Source organism: Diabrotica virgifera, chromosome 7 (genome assembly GCF_917563875.1).
Source record: "Diabrotica virgifera virgifera chromosome 7, PGI_DIABVI_V3a".
NCBI classification, from domain to species: Eukaryota; Metazoa; Arthropoda; class Insecta; order Coleoptera; family Chrysomelidae; genus Diabrotica; species Diabrotica virgifera.
This window is the reverse complement of record NC_065449.1, coordinates 79,228,483-79,244,366: the sequence shown is the minus strand read 5'-3', so window position 1 is coordinate 79,244,366 and position 15,884 is coordinate 79,228,483. Positions and strand designations below refer to the sequence as shown.

Genomic DNA, 15,884 nt, shown 5'->3' with positions numbered 1-15,884 from the left:
GCCCAATCAGAGCAAACTATCCGCTGTCCTGCGCGTAGCACCAATAATTATTGTTTATTTAAAAAAATTCCTGACGACGTGGTGTTAATCAATTTTAATTTTTCAAAATTGCAAATGAAAGGTACAGTACACTTCTATAAGCAAAAAAATTTCAACTTGCTATCTGCTTTATTTTCAGTCATGTAACATTTTGAAAAAATGAATTTTTTTTGCGAGAGCTGGATTGCAAAATTTATTTTGCAAAATCTATTGAATCGATCTTAATTAAATTTACAGTATTGTTTTACTATATCATAAAGTTTTTCTGGGTGAAATATGAAGGTCGTAAGTGTAGCATAAATGGTTGAAAAACATAAAATGCGAATACTTATTTTTGTAAGGTTTTTTCGCAATTATTGCTATTTTGCAACAAGGGTGACTATTTTTTAAATTTTTAACCAAAATGTATATTGTAGTAAATTTAATTACGCAACTTTTATGTCAGTACAACTTTTCTCGAAAATGAATACTTTTAAAGTTATAATCAAAAAACGAAGAAAAAAATCAAATTCTTCCTTAATTTTTTGACATTTTGATTATTTAAACAATGTTCCGGACCTTTTTGAGAGGGAGGAACTCAAATATTATTATTTGATTTATTTTCAAGCAATTTCTGCAAAAAAATTTGAATCACCTCTCAACGTCCAAATGTACTAATATTTTTACAGATGCGCCCTGGTCTATTATTATCTGACGTTAAATACACCAATAGATAATAAAAAACCTAGCCTAACCTAAACCTAACTAAAAATAAGCAGAAAAAGTTAATATTCAGATATTGATTATTACTAAAACGTAACTTTAAAAATCAAATATCAGTACAGGGTGATTACATAAGGAAAGAGAAGTACTTGAGAAGAAAACTGAGATATATGGGACATGTGAAGAGAAGACATAAATATTTAATACTCCAAGTCATTATGCAAGAAAAAATCAAGGGAAAAACATCCATACAAAGAACCTTAGGAAATGGTTTGGATGTAATAACAACGAATTATTTAGATCCGCGGTCTCAAAAGCAAAGATCGCTCTGATGATTGCCCACCTTCGAAGTGCAGACGGCACCTTGAGAAGAAGAAGTATGTTTCCTGGGGACGCCTTCAATAGTGGTGATCAAACCAAATCAGATGGCAAACATGAAGCCACAACGATTCTTCTCAGAACAAACACTGGCAGTCTTCTTCTTCTTCTTAGCCTTCTATCGGCCACGTTTGGACATAGGCCTCTCTCAACTCCTTCCCTCGGTCTCTATCCTAAGCAACATATGTCCAATTTATTTCGGCTATTCTTTTAATATCATCAACCCACCTCATCTGTGGTCTTCCTCTTGGTCGTTTACTTTCGAAAGGTCTCCAGTGTTGTATTGTTGCATTCCAACGTTGGTCTTTTTGTCTAGCAGTGCGGCCTGCGAAGCTCCATTTAAGTTTGGCAACTTTTGTTGTTATATCCTCGACTTTTGTTTTTGATCTTACCCAGTCGTTCCTCTTTTTATCTGACAGTCGTATATAACATTGCTTTTTCCATCGCTCTTTTTGTTGTGGCTAGTTTATTCATATTTACCTTGGTTAGGGTCCAGGTTTGACATCCATATGTCATGATAGGAAGGATGCGCTGGTTGAACACTTTGCTCCTCAAGTATTGGGGTATTTTGCGGTTCTTGAGTATCCAACTAAGTTTTCCAAATCCTGCCCATCGCTACCTAGATTCTAATACCACGTATAAGGATTTTTAGGCGAAATGAGTTAGAGGTTGATTCTGAGTATACTGCGCCGCTCTACTGAATAATTCTAATCCCAAATATGAGAAAACATTATTTCTCGTACTTGGGATTATAATGATTCAGTAGAGCGTGCGCAATATACTCAGAATCAACCTCTAACTGGTTTCGCCTAAAAATCCTCATACGCCATGCTAGTCTTGCTCTCCTAGTAATTTCTGCACTTTGGTTCTTTTTGTCAAGTTTCAGGATTTGGCCAAGGTAGATATATTCCTGGACTTTTTCTATCTCACTGCGATTTATGGTTATATGTCTGTGGTCACCTGTGTTTGTCATTATTTTTGTTTTTCCCATGTTCATTTTTAGGCCGACGTATTGGGAGCTGCCTGCGAGTTCCTCCATCATAATTTGCAGTTCCTCGAATGAGCTCGCTATAATCACAATGTCGTCAGCGAATCTGAGGTGGTTTAGCTTATTGCCATTGACGTTAATGCCATAGGTTGACCAATTTGTCGTGTAGAAGACTTCTAGGGCTAGGTTGAAAAGCTTTGGCGATATTACATCTCCTTGTCTCACGCCTCTCTTATGTATTAGTTGCCTATATCTCGAATTTATTCTACAATTATTAATAGCTTGTTCTATGGCCCACATCTCGATACTATCAAACGCCTTATCATAGTCTACGAAGGCAAGAAATACGGATAGTTGGTATTCATTTGCCTTCTTTATCAATGTTCTCTTTGTCAGCAGATGGTCTGATGTACTATATCCTTTGCGGAAGTCAGCCTGTTCCACCGGTTGGTAATTGTCCATTTTGTAGGTCAACCGGTTGTTAATAATTCTCATAAATAGTTTTTATACTTGACTGAGCAACGATATAGGTCTATAATTCTGTAAGTCACATTTGTCCCCTTTTTTGTGTAAGAATATTACTAGATTTTCGTTCCAGTCTTTAGGGATCTTGCTACTATGGATACATTATTAAATGGCTATGTGAGTATAGGAATTGTTACTAATTTTCTTGTTTCACTAGCTCGGCAATTACACCGTCGTGATCTGGAGGTTTTATATTTTTTGGTTCTTTTAAAGCTCTTTCTATTTAGAATCCCTTTATATTTGGTAGTACTTCTGATACCACGGTTCTCCTATGTTGATTCATTAGGCTCGATTTGCGAGCTGTACAAGGTTTTGTAGAAGTCGTCGACTATTTTTGTTATTTTATATTTGTCCTTCTCTTCCTTATTATTAGCGTCTTTAATTTTGATGATTTTTTTAACACCCAGTGCCGATCTTAGACATTTTAAGCCTCTGTGGTTTTCAATGACTCGCTCTATTAAGTTCTCATTCCATTTTTGTATGTCGCGTTTTAGTTCTTTTCTAATTGATTTATTAAGTTCTATGTATTCTTGAGTATGTCGTTTGTTTTGAGCTAGTAGTTGTCTTCTTTTCGTCATTAGTTGTTTAGTTTATGTCATAGCGAGCATAAAATATTAAGGGGGTCACTACAGTTTACCGGACACGATAACGTAAAATAAGTACATGTGTATGATTTTATGACCACACAAATTCAATAGACAAACGGACTTTCTATATCTGGGGATAGAAGGATGAGCCTCCAAAGAGATAGATTCTAATCAACGCGCCAACAAGATGGACGTGCCCTTTTGCTAAGTTCCAATTACAGATGCACTGTAATTAAGACGACCAAGGGGTGAGTGGAAATTTGAATAATTCTTATATTATATGTAATTGTGTAGAGTGTGACCAATGGCTATTGCATTTAATTACTTTATTTTTTAATCATATACGTTTTTATTTAATTCTTTATTGGTTACTCAATTAATCAGCGGCCTTAACGAATCATAAATCATTTTGATTCCAATTATTTGATCTGGATTCATTACAATGCATCTCTAGGACCATTGTTATACAGTGCTAGTCAAAAGTCCGTACCACCACTCGTATCTTTTGAACGGTTACACCTATAATAGTGAAATTTGGAGTGAGGAAATAAACGGACATAAGCTTCTTAACTAGTCATGACAGGTGACGTAATAGTGACAGATGACGTTACAGAGCCACTGTGACCGATAATTTTAAATGGGACCTTATGGCAAGTGATTACCTCGTTTGAAAGGTATTGAAAATACCTATTCAGTCATACTAATTTTGTTTGAGTTTAAGCCAATTTTGATGTACAAATGAAATAAATATAAAATTGTAGTTTCGCATTTAATTAATAAAAATTTAAAATTCCGCCTATGATTACTTGTCAAACAGGTTGACGTTGACGTAAAAACTACTAGAGAATTAAAAAACGTCAACTTTGTTGACAAAAAATTCATAGGCGGACATTTGAATTTTTATTATTAATTAAATTCGAAACTACAATATTATATTTATTTAATTTATTCACCAAAATCAAAATCAACTTAAACCCAAAAAAAATAGTATGACTGAATGGGTATTTTAAATACCGTTCAAACGAGGTATCACCTGCCATAAGGTTCTATTTAAAATTATCGGTCACAGTGGCTCTGTAACGTCACCTGTCACTATCACGTCGCCTGTCATGACTAGTTAAGAAGCTTACGTCCGTTTATTTCCTCCCTCCAAATTTCACTATTATAGGTATAACCGTTCAAAAGATACGAGGGGGGGTACGGACTTTTGACTAGCACTGTATAAATCTAACTAGGAAATAAAAGACATACTGTGAGAAGTATTAAGAATTTAAAATGAAGTAGGATGAAATCCTATAAGATATTAATATGTTACCGGGCAAACCCGATTTCAGGACAAACTAGTTTGGCCTAGGCCAAACTAGTTTGTCCTGAACGCGTTAGGATAAACTAGTTTGGTCTAGGCCGAACTAGTTTGTCCTAGGCCAAACTAGTTTATCCTGATATTAATACGGATACAGCAGGAAAAGATGATAAAACTCGCCATATTCTTTTTTGTTTAATATTTCGTGCACCCAAAACCGATATTTCCGTCGTAGTTTTTTTGTATATTCGTCTGTTTCAATCTCAGCACAAATTGCGCTTACTATTATAACTTCTTCTTCCGACGAGCTCTCCATGGCAAATGATCATTTTTCCGATGCCGTGCCGTGCCGGCCGTTACAAATGGGTTTTTGGACGTGCCGGCCTGTCCTGTGCCGTGCCGGGCTGTGCCGAGCCGGGCTGTGCCGAGCCGGGCGTTCATAATGGGTTTCCTGCTCACTGCATGACGCACTAACAGTACGGCCTAGTATAAAATATTACAGTATATCTACAAAGCCAAAATAAATAGATAAGCTGAATGAAATTCTTTGTAATTGAAAAATAATCATATATTTTAAAACGATAACGAATCGTCGCGTCGTTAAAACTAATGAAACAATTGGTAATACAAACAGTCATATTACAAAAAATAATTAGTGTTTTTTATAAAAGCAATAATATTTATACCTCAAGTATAAAAATTATTACTTATTTTTCCATAGAGTGTTTTGGTTAGGTACACTTAGAATTGCGGAGTATATTGCCTTTTTGCACTTGCATCTGTTTGTTCAACAGTTTTTGTTCCAGCTGCATTTGACAAAACCTTGTCCGACCCAACTGAATCTCTCGTAGCTGCCACTCTTAGCGATATTTTAGAGATAATTTATCTACATTTTTGGGGTATTAATGTCTCTAAAACGCTTTTAATTGTTTTCAGATCAGAATTCGACACTTGCCGTCAAACTTTTTTGAAGGTAGTAGATATAAACTAAGACACTGAAATATCGTTAAGGGTATCGCTACGAGAGGTTCAGTTGGATCAGGAAAGGTTTCGTCAAATGTAGCTGCAACAAAAACTGGTCCACAAACAGATGCAAGAGCAAGAAGGCAATGATAATCTGCAATTCTAAGTGTCACCAAAACACTCCATGGAAAATAAATACCTAATGTTTATAATTGAGGTATAATTATTATTGCTTTTACAAAAAACACTGATTATTTTTTACAATATGGTTGTTTGTATTACCAATATTGTCCATTAATTTTAACGATACGTGATTATCATTTACGAAAAATAATTATTTTCCAATTACAGAGTTTACAGTTTATCTATTTATTTTGGTATATTATAAAGGGCTTACTCGTTTATCCTGCTGTGTCCGTATTAATATCAGGATAAACTAGTTTACCTTATCGCAGTTACCGGGTTTGGCCGGTAACAAATATACACGAATAAAGTTATAAAACATTATGTTATACATCTTATGTTAAACATAAAGTTATAACACATTAAATTATAGCCAGAGAAGTAGCTGGTGGTATTAAATAAACGTTACTTAATTTAGAAACGCTTATAAATAATGCATTTTTCATCTTTTTTGTTTTTTCCCTTCTGAAATACATTCCTTATAATTATCAAAGTTTTTGAAATATTTGAGAAGTCATATTATTTACGTTCAAGCACGTAGGTTGATGGTTGTGATCTCCGATAATAATAGCTTGCCTTCCACGTGTCATGATTTTTGCCTTGCATCTATCTTTCTTATAGTACTGTGTACATAACCAAACTGTTCTATCAGGAAGTTTTCTGTACGTAAGGTAAGAATTCCTATCTACGATAATTTTAGGATTTTTGATACCAACATCAAAGTATATTGTTATACCTAAAAATAAATAATATAATAAGCACTTTTACATACAAAGATCATTTCTACAATAAAATGAGATCTATTTCAAAAAGTTCAAGCAGGAATCAACCACTACAAAATATTTTATTGGTAGTACGCTGTGGCGGATCCAGAATTGGGGGGGGGGGGCTCATGGATCTTGAGAGTATTTAATTACTTTTCTTTGATGCAAGGTAGTCTTACTTCTTACCACCCCTAGGATAAATGGGTTTTCAATTATTTTTTGGATGGGCCAAAATTTTTTTGTGTTTAACAGCTCTCGGTTTTTCTTTTTTTTATGATTATTGAATTGGTTTTTATTTTCGTATGGGGGTCATGACCCCCGTGACACCACCCTTGGATCCGCCACTGGTAGTACCAGATCCCGTTGCACAATCACTAAGTTCATAACGTATTTAATCAAATTCACAGTTTTATATGAATTTAAGAATGGCAGAAAACATTGATAACAGTTAAAAAGTGGCCGCAAATAATTAGTACATTGAACTGTTACATTTTTCAGGCCTTAGCATTTGTTAAAGGACGCAATTTTATTTTTTTAATGCATAAGGAGGGTCAGTAGAAGCTTAAATTCAAGTTTATAAGGTCGCCACGGCCACACTTGTCCCCCGGTCGCCATCTTTGAAAAAGTGGGTACAAAGGCTTTTCGCGGTGGATCTCGTAAACCAGCAACTCTTCAGAAAAGTTAATACAATATAAAATGTAGCAAATTAAAATTTCTACAATTTTATTTCTATGACTTTTTGGGGTAACGGACTAATATAGTTTGTAGGTTTTTTTAGGTACGAAATTTTAAAATGCAATACCTTAGAGAAAAAAATATTTGAGTAAACTGAACTTCGTTTAAAAGACTGAGACATGCTTTAACCATGAAATAAAAATGAAACCTGAAATCCCACAAACCTATTGGTATCTCAGAAACCGAGCCAATTTGGCAATTTGGAGCTAACATTCGGATACAGCGTACAGAAAACCTTCTGAAAAATATATTCTGATCTCTGGGTCCAAATATTGGTCAAATTTAATGGTACGGGAGCCCAAGCAGGGATTTTTGCAGGTACTCATCAGAAAATCACATGAGGAGAAACCTTGTATCCTGTAAATGTACCCCTACCATATATGGACTCTTAATACAGGGGACTTATTGAACACTACAGAATTCAATATTTTTCAAAAATATATCGAATGATACCAAACACTACCCCCCACGGAGAGAGGTGGCGGTTAACTTTAAAATTTCAAATAGGAACCAAGCCATATTTCGCAAAATGAACATTAGATCAAAAAACTGAAAAATACGTGTTCAATATTTTTTTCAAAATCTATCGAATGACATCAAACGAATCCACGGAGGTGCGCTGGAGAGTTACTTTAAAATCTTAAAAAGGAGCCCCCATTTTTTATTGCAGATTTCTTACGTAAAAATAAGTAACTTTTATTCGAGACATTTTTTAGAATTATGGATAGATGGCGCTATAATAGAAAAGACGATTGTTGGAAATGGAAAATTAAATTAAAAAATGGAAAGTCCCCACTAAAATGGAAAACTTAACTTAACTTTGTTTGGTTTTAGGACCTAATCTTCACAACCCAATAGGTCCCCATAACGCTTGAGTAACTGCAAATTTAGCATATTTGCCTCCCCCTCCCCTACTATTACATTGAAATAAAAACATGTGCTCAAGGATCATTTGATATTGCAATATTGTATCTTATATTTTATAGTGCAGTATTGTATTTTATATTTTATACAGAAAAATTATATCCATTTTATATTGCTATTTTTTGCAAAAGGCTCCAGATAGGAGCCATATCAGTTTTGGTAAGTATTTCAGTTCATACTAGCAGGAGCATACAAGTACTATCAATATTTGAATTTAATCACAAATATTAATAAAACATATTAAATAACAGGAGAGAATAGAAACTCTATTTTAATGTATTTTTCTGTTTATTGCATGTCCCCGAAACTTACAATCAATTATTAATTGAAGCTAAATATATAAAGTATAAAAAATATCCAAGGGAGCGTTCAAGTATTATGTAACGCGATTTTTGAAGATTTTTGACCCCCTCCACCCCTATGTAACGCACTGTAATGGTCGTTTAACTATTACGTAACGCAATTTTTGAAGATTTTTTTACCCCCCCCCCCCCCAACCTGCGTTACGTAATACTTGAACGGTCCCCAAGTAGAACAACTTAATATTGAGATATATAATATTATTATTACTAAACCGTCACCTTAAACAAACAATCGATGCATATCGATGATTTATAAAAAGCAATTTAGCAAATGAAACGGAGAAAAGAAATACCAAAAAGAGTAAAATGGATACTTCAGTATCTCCTTCCTCCCCAGAGAAAGCAATAGCATAAAAACAAATTCAAAAGCTAAAACTGCCACCACCGGTTGTAGTACAAGCGTAGAGGGTTTCAAAGATCCTACCAGCTTAAGGAAGACTATAGTCGATGCTGGTATTAAATTTACCATGAAAGTCATAAACAGTGAAGTCATAAGAATTAGTACACCCAACAGTGATCGATACAAAAAACTAATAAATAGTTTAAATACGAGTAAACTTCTGTATCACGCATACGAAAATAAATGAGAAAGATCGATCAGAGTAATGGTTAAAAGACTATATCATACCTGTCTGTCAAAGGATATAAAAAATAGGACATACAGCTATTCAAGCTGATAACAAATTGAAGCGGGGAACTAAAAAACATTTGGATATGTTCATCCTGACGTTCAGACAAAGAAAGATATAATCAAAATCTTTGGAATAACTGACATATTGAGCATGAAAGTTGAAATCCAACCACTAAGGGGTTTAAAGCTGGTACAAAAGTGCAAAGATACTAGACCTATAGTCATATCTGGAAATATTGTAATAAGGGTCCACGATGTGTATGTAAGCACCTTATCAAAGATTGTCAGAAACTACTAAAAGAGGAAGTAAAATACATCCATTGTGGTGAAAATCATCCTGCAAACTACCTTGGATGTTATGTAGCCAAAAAATATATAAGACCATTGTTATAGAAATCTAACTGCAAGACAGAAGACATATTGAGATACAAAAGTAGTGAGAATATAGATGGAGAAGTAAGATGAACACCTATATAGAACTTCACGATATTCGATAAAAATATCGATATTGTATTGATATCGTATCGGAAATCAATACGATACTTATACAATACATACCTTAACAATGTTGATGTCGATACGATACTCATTATTTGAAATCAATACAGTAAATACTCTTGTATTGTCAATACACTTGCCTCGATATTATTGAGAATATCGATATCGAAAAAAGAAATAAAAATAAAACACCACGTGAGTGCTGCATAAGGCCTGTTATACAGTTAAAATATTATAAGAGTTATAAGACGCATAAGTGCGTCACACTACTGGAGTGCGCATAAGTGCGTCACACTACTGGAGTGCGTATGCTCTCCAGTAGTGTGAGAGAGAAGGATGATGAACCCAATAAGTCAATCAATTTCGATATTTTATTTTTAAAATCATCAGATAATATCGATGTTTTTGAAAGGGAAATTGAAAACTATTTGCAGTTACAGTATATTACCACATAGTTTGTAGGTTTTTTTTAAGTAAGAAAAGTTAAAATGTAATATCTCAGCGAAAAATATTATCTTAGTAAACTGAACGTCGTTTAAAAGATTAAGACATGCTTTAACCATGAAATAAAATTGAAACCTGTTGTTATCTCAAAAACCAGGGCGAATTTGACAATTTTAAGCTCAGATTCGGATTCAGCGTACAGAACACCTTCTGAAAAATATGTTATGATCTCTGTCCGAATATTGGCCAAATTTTATATTAGGATAAAAACATGTGCTCAAGTATCATTTTATATTGCAATATTGTATTTTATATTTTATAAAGCAAAATGATATCATATTATATTCATACTTACATATTAGCTGATTGATATTTACATATTAGCCTAAGTCTACTTATTATCTAAGATAAAGACCTTTTCAGTTGATTAAAACAGAAAACGAATTAGCTTATAAAAATTTTTATTAGGAATATATGTATTAAATCAACAACTACATTATTGTCTTCTTATAATAGTAACCATCTGAGATAACATATTGTTATATCGATCCTTTTTCTTCTTTGGTAGATGATTGTGCTGACCACTTACATAAGCTACTCGACCCGTAGTCTCAATTCTATTTTTACATCTCGCTTCTTTGTCGATAGCATAATATTGTGAGCATAGCCATACCGTTCGTTTTTCTAGTTTTCTATACAGTCGATAATCATAATCGTCTAGCATTATCTTTGGATTCTTTATTCCCATATCAAAATATATTAAACCTACAATACAACTAGTTATTAAAACTTTTCATTGACAACCAAAAAAATTAAGTAAAAACAGAAAATTGAACGCATATTTTATTAAAATAAACTATACTAAATTAACAATCAAGCTGCAGTAGAAATATACAAACCAAGACATGTTAAATGCTACTAGGACCACTCCCGAATCATAATTTACAATATCAGGGTGAGGCAAATAACTTCTTCTTCTTCTACGGCACTACAGCCCAAATTGAGCCTTGGCCTCCTTTATTTTTTGCCTCCACCCTTGCCTGTCTGTGGCTGCTCTTCTCCATACACGGACTCCTAAAAGGGCTTGTGCGTTGCTGTTTACTGTGTCTTCCCAGCGCTTTCGTGGCTTCCCAACCGGTCTCTTTCCTTGCATTCTAGCATTCAGTGATCGTTTTGGTAGCCTATCCTCTCCCATTCTTATCACATGTCCGGCCCATTGCAATCTTTGTAATCTAATGAAGTCTGACAGGGGCGTTTCCTTATAAAGTTGATAAAGCTCGTTGTTGTATCGACTTCTGAAGATTCCGTTTTCCCTCACAGGTCCTAGTATTCTCCTAAGTACTTTCCTTTCGAATGTGTCGAGTTTGTTTTTCGATGTTTCTTTCAGCACCCAGACTTCACTGCCATAGCATGTTATTGGTCGAATTAAGGTTTAAGGATTCTCATCTTTGCATCTCGGTGGACACTTTTTGACCGAAATATATGGGAGAGGGCAAAATAAGCTCTGTTTGCCTGCGTTATTCTCTTCCTTATTTCTCCATCTTCTGATCCGTCGGCATATATTTCTACTCCCAGGTATGTAAACTTTTCAACCGTTTCAATGTCATCTTCATGTATAATGTTTTCTGGGACTATATTTCTTCTCGTCTGAGTCATTATTTTTGTTTTTTCTGTGTTAATTTCCAGACCTAGCATTTTTGTTTGTGTTTTTAACTCTGCATATGTTTCCTGTGCTCCTGTTGATGTTCTACTCATAATATTAATATCATCAGCATAAGTGGCCAGTTGAACCGTTCGGTTGGTCAGTAGATTTCCTCGTCCAGTTTGCATTTGCCTAACCGCATACTCCAGTGCCAGGTTAAACAATGTTGGGGCCAGCCCATCTCCCTGTTTTAGTCCCTGCGAAATGTTAAAAAAGTCTGTCCGGTGGTTTTGTATTCGTACACATGCCTGAGTTTCATTCATTGTGGCTTTAATGAGTCTTATTAACTTGTGTGGTATTGCCAATTCAGCCAATATATAGTATAGTTTGTTCCTTTTGACCGAGTCGTATGCCTGTTTGAAGTCTACAAACACGTTGTGAACATCAATATCGTGTTCCCATGCTTTGCTCAAGATCTGTTTTACTGTGAATATTTGATCCAGTGTCGATCTTCCCCGTCGGAAGCCCGTCTGATACTCTCCAATAATATTTTCTGCTAGTGGTTGGAGCCGCTGGTTTATAATATACGTGAGGACTTTATATGCTGTACATAGTAGAGAGATTCCACGGTAGTTTTTGCACTGGAGTTTGTCTCCTTTTTTATAGATCGGGCATACTATACTTTTCTTTCAGTCGTCGGGTATTTTCTCTTCTTGCCATACGTCTCTGATGAGCGCGTGGATGTGACTTGCTAGGTGGTCGCCACCTACCTTATATAGTTCTGCTGGTATTTCATCAACTCCCGGAGCTTTATTGTTTTTCTGGGCCTTAATGGCTTCGAAAACTTCCTCTATGGTTGGAGCTTCTACTCAATTCTCTTCTACGTAGATCATACCCATTTCATCTTCCATGTCTACTTGAGTTCCAAGTAGTGTCTGAAAATAATGCTTCCAGGTTTCTGTGACTTTCTGTTGGTCACTGATTATTTGCCCACTTTCATGTTTACATAGACTTGTTTGAGGTTTATACCCACTTTTTATCTTTTTTAGGTATTCGTAAGCCCCTCTAATTTCGTTGTTTTTGAAATGTTCTTCCATTTTTTCTATTTGTCCATTTTCATACGCTCTCTTTTTATTTCTACACTAGCTATAATACCCGGCTTCGCCCGGGAGTTGATATGAGATTACGCGGTAGTTGCAATAAAAAAATAAACTATGACGTAATAGTAAAAAAATTTATTGAAAACATTCGCTCATTTTTTACACTATTTGCTTATAAACAACGTTTTTCATTTTATTGTCTGGAGTATATATATATATAGATTTTTCGGATTTCCTACCCTTGAGCAAGCTACATATAGCTGACCGTGAGAGAAGCAGGTTTCTTTGAGGTTAATGCCACAATAATTTAAAGTTTGTCCTTGCGCTTTGTTAATTGTAAAACTAAAAGCTAATTTAATTGGAAATTGCAATCTTTTAAATTGAAATGGCAATTCAGAAGAGATCAGTGGTATTCTAGGTATAAATACTGTTTGTCCTTTGTTCTTTCCAGAAATAAGTTCAGCTTCAATAATATTATTCGATAGCTGTTTTACGATCATCCTCGTTCCATTACATAGTTTTGGAGAGCTGAGATTTCTCAGTAGTATGATTGGAGATCCAATTTTCAGACGAAGGCAGTGTAATGGCATTCCTGGTACTTGTAAAGAGTTCAGAAATTCTGTGGGGAAGTTGACACTTTCCTCGCTGGATACCATCGTGTCCATCGATTTATATATTCTCTCTTCACCAGGTATTTTCTTTAGAATATTAAAATTGATATCGTCAACAACATTATTTTTAGTAGCCAAAATTGCTCTTTGAAATAACCACTCTACGTTGGTATAGTTCTGAACAAAATTTGGATAAATTTTGTCGATTAGATCGTTTTCAGTAGTGGCTATGTTACAGAAATCACTATTGAGTTCAATGAGGAGGGTCGTTTGGTTAGTAGGATATGTGTCTTCACCTATTTGTAAAAGTATTTTAGCAAAATGTGCTGTTGTTTCATCTTTTGATAATTCAACTCTCATGTTTTTTGTTAATTGCAGTATTTGTACTTGTGACCAGAGATGTGACTTTTTTAAGCATGCATTGATTTCGTCTGCTGGTGTTGACTTGGGAATAACTGGAAGTGTTTGTCGAAAATCTCCCGACAGTATGAGTAGAGCTCCTCCCATTATTTCAGAGTTTTTTCGCAATTCTTGTAATGTTCTGTCCATTGCTTCAAGTGATTTTTTATGGGCCATGGTGCATTTATCCCATAAGATAACTTTAGCTTGTTTTAGACATTGACCCGTCCAGATTTTCCTGAGATTTTACATACCGGGAATTGTTGTTCTGCTATATTCAACGGTAGTTGTAAAGCAAAATGGGCAGTTCGTCCTCCTTCCATAAGTGTGGCTGCAATGCCGGATGATGCGGGCCCTTATATATTCAGAGAGCTAGGCTCTAGCATATTCGGAAAAGTTCGAGAGTATTTTCTTTTACACATTCTAGAATGTACTCGACATTATCGTCCGCCGTAACAATAAGTTCTGCAGCTATAGCATAAGTAGTAAAGGCGCGAAATTTGAAAACTTAAATTTTTAAATATTTTCAGAATTAATAATTAATAATTTGAATAACTAAACTTATCTCGCTTCAACTCCAAAATATATATATTTATTATATATAATGATGATAATGATGTTAATACCGGAATATTTAAAAGTTTGGCGAAGGGGTGAAATTGGGAATATTTAAAAATTTGGTGGAGGAGCCAGGTCTAAGGCTAGCCAAGCTTGCCAGGAAAAGCCCTTATATCTTTAAAAATACGCCCTTTAAGTTAAAACGGGAACTTACTTGTTCGAGGGGGGATAAAGGGCTATTGCACTATATAAGTCCCTTTATCGTATCGGGAATCCTTTTTAAGTTTTATCGGCACACACATTTTATCAACTTAGTTTTATTATATATAATGATGTCTTGTCTGCTTTCCGTCTTGCGACTTCAAATAATGTTCGTCTTTCCCGTGTTCTTCTTGTTATGTACATTTTGTGTGCTTCATTTCTTTCCTCGATTGCTTGTCTGCACTCGTCATCAAACCATGCTGCTCTTCTCTCCTTTTTCTTGTTTCCCAGGGTGGACGCTGCTGCTGTCAGTACTGCTGTTTTGATATTAGTCCATTTGCCCTCTATGGAGTGCAGTTCTAGCGTCCTTAACTCATTTGCGACTTCTTGTTCGAACTTCTCTTTACATTCCTGAATCTTCAGTTTTTCCAGGTCCAGTTTGTTTGTTCTTTGTTGTCTCTCGTTTCTTTTGCTGTTAACTCTGCATCTAAATTTGGTTTGTACTAAAAGATGGTCTGATCCACAGCATGCTCCTCGTCGTGTTCTCACATCGGAGATACTACTGGCTGCCCTTTTGTCTATCAGCACATGGTCTATATAAGGCAAATAACTGGCCTATTAGAAATATCTCGAGAACTAAAGGCAACAGAATCATGAAAATTGGAATAAAGGCGTTTTGAAGAGTGATCTATTCAATAAAATATTTTCATCTATTTGCTACTTCCGGTTATACCGGAAGTTTCCTATAACTTCGTTTTTTAAATGGGACACCCTATATATTTTTACATTTTTGGATTCTCCCCGATGTCTTCTTTCTTAAAAAATGAGGTTTTGTAATATTATACAGAGTAATTTAAAAGAAAATTACGTTTTTTTTTTCTTAACTTCGTAGCAACATTCACATCCTGTAGAATTGTATTAGTTTGACATAGAAAACTCTATTTATGTTCAAATGGTTTTCAATATAGTCTACTATTGTTAATAATTGCTAGTATAGCTATTTTTTAAATTTTAGTATACAGGGTTGGTCAAAACTCGGAATGAGCCTTTTCTGAGTTTTCTTAAATGGAACACCCTATATTTCGGTATTGTAAGGAAATGATATTTTATGGTACTTTTTTATTTTTTAAGCATTCCCTATACCTAACTGCTTTATTTTGTGAGTTATTGGTGATTTAAGCCAAATATTAATTGCAACAAAAAATACGTGAAATTTTATTAGGTTGGCCGTGAAAATATTCAGTCACGAATAATTTTTTGGAAATAAATACAAATTAGACTAGGTCTAGACTGATCCTTAAAATTAGCAATAATGGTTGATCGATCAAAATACCTATGTAGTTAAGA

The 15,884-nt window shown here is 34.7% G+C and overlaps 1 protein-coding gene across 1 annotated transcript; it reads right to left on the bottom strand.

Annotated features, from left to right (window-relative positions):
* Positions 1–6,156: 6,156 nt before the first annotated feature.
* On the bottom strand, positions 6,157–13,955 carry LOC126888538 (uncharacterized). Its single transcript, XM_050656884.1, has 2 exons — positions 13,034–13,955; positions 6,157–6,404 (listed from the first exon to the last, which is right to left on the bottom strand). Exons 1-2 carry the CDS (start codon positions 13,953–13,955, stop codon positions 6,157–6,159), a joined length of 1,170 nt encoding a protein of 389 aa, XP_050512841.1.
* Between the last annotated feature and the right edge of the window lie 1,929 nt (positions 13,956–15,884).

Bases quoted from the DNA above. Each gene is read 5' to 3' on its own strand.
- LOC126888538 (XM_050656884.1), bottom strand. From the start codon at position 13,955: ATGGCCCATAAAAAATCACTTGAAGCAATGGACAGAACATTACAAGAA. The intron at 6,405-13,033 runs GTCAGCTATATG...ATTTATTTTTAG, and splicing joins AGAAACCTGCTTCTCTCACG to GTATAACAATATACTTTGAT.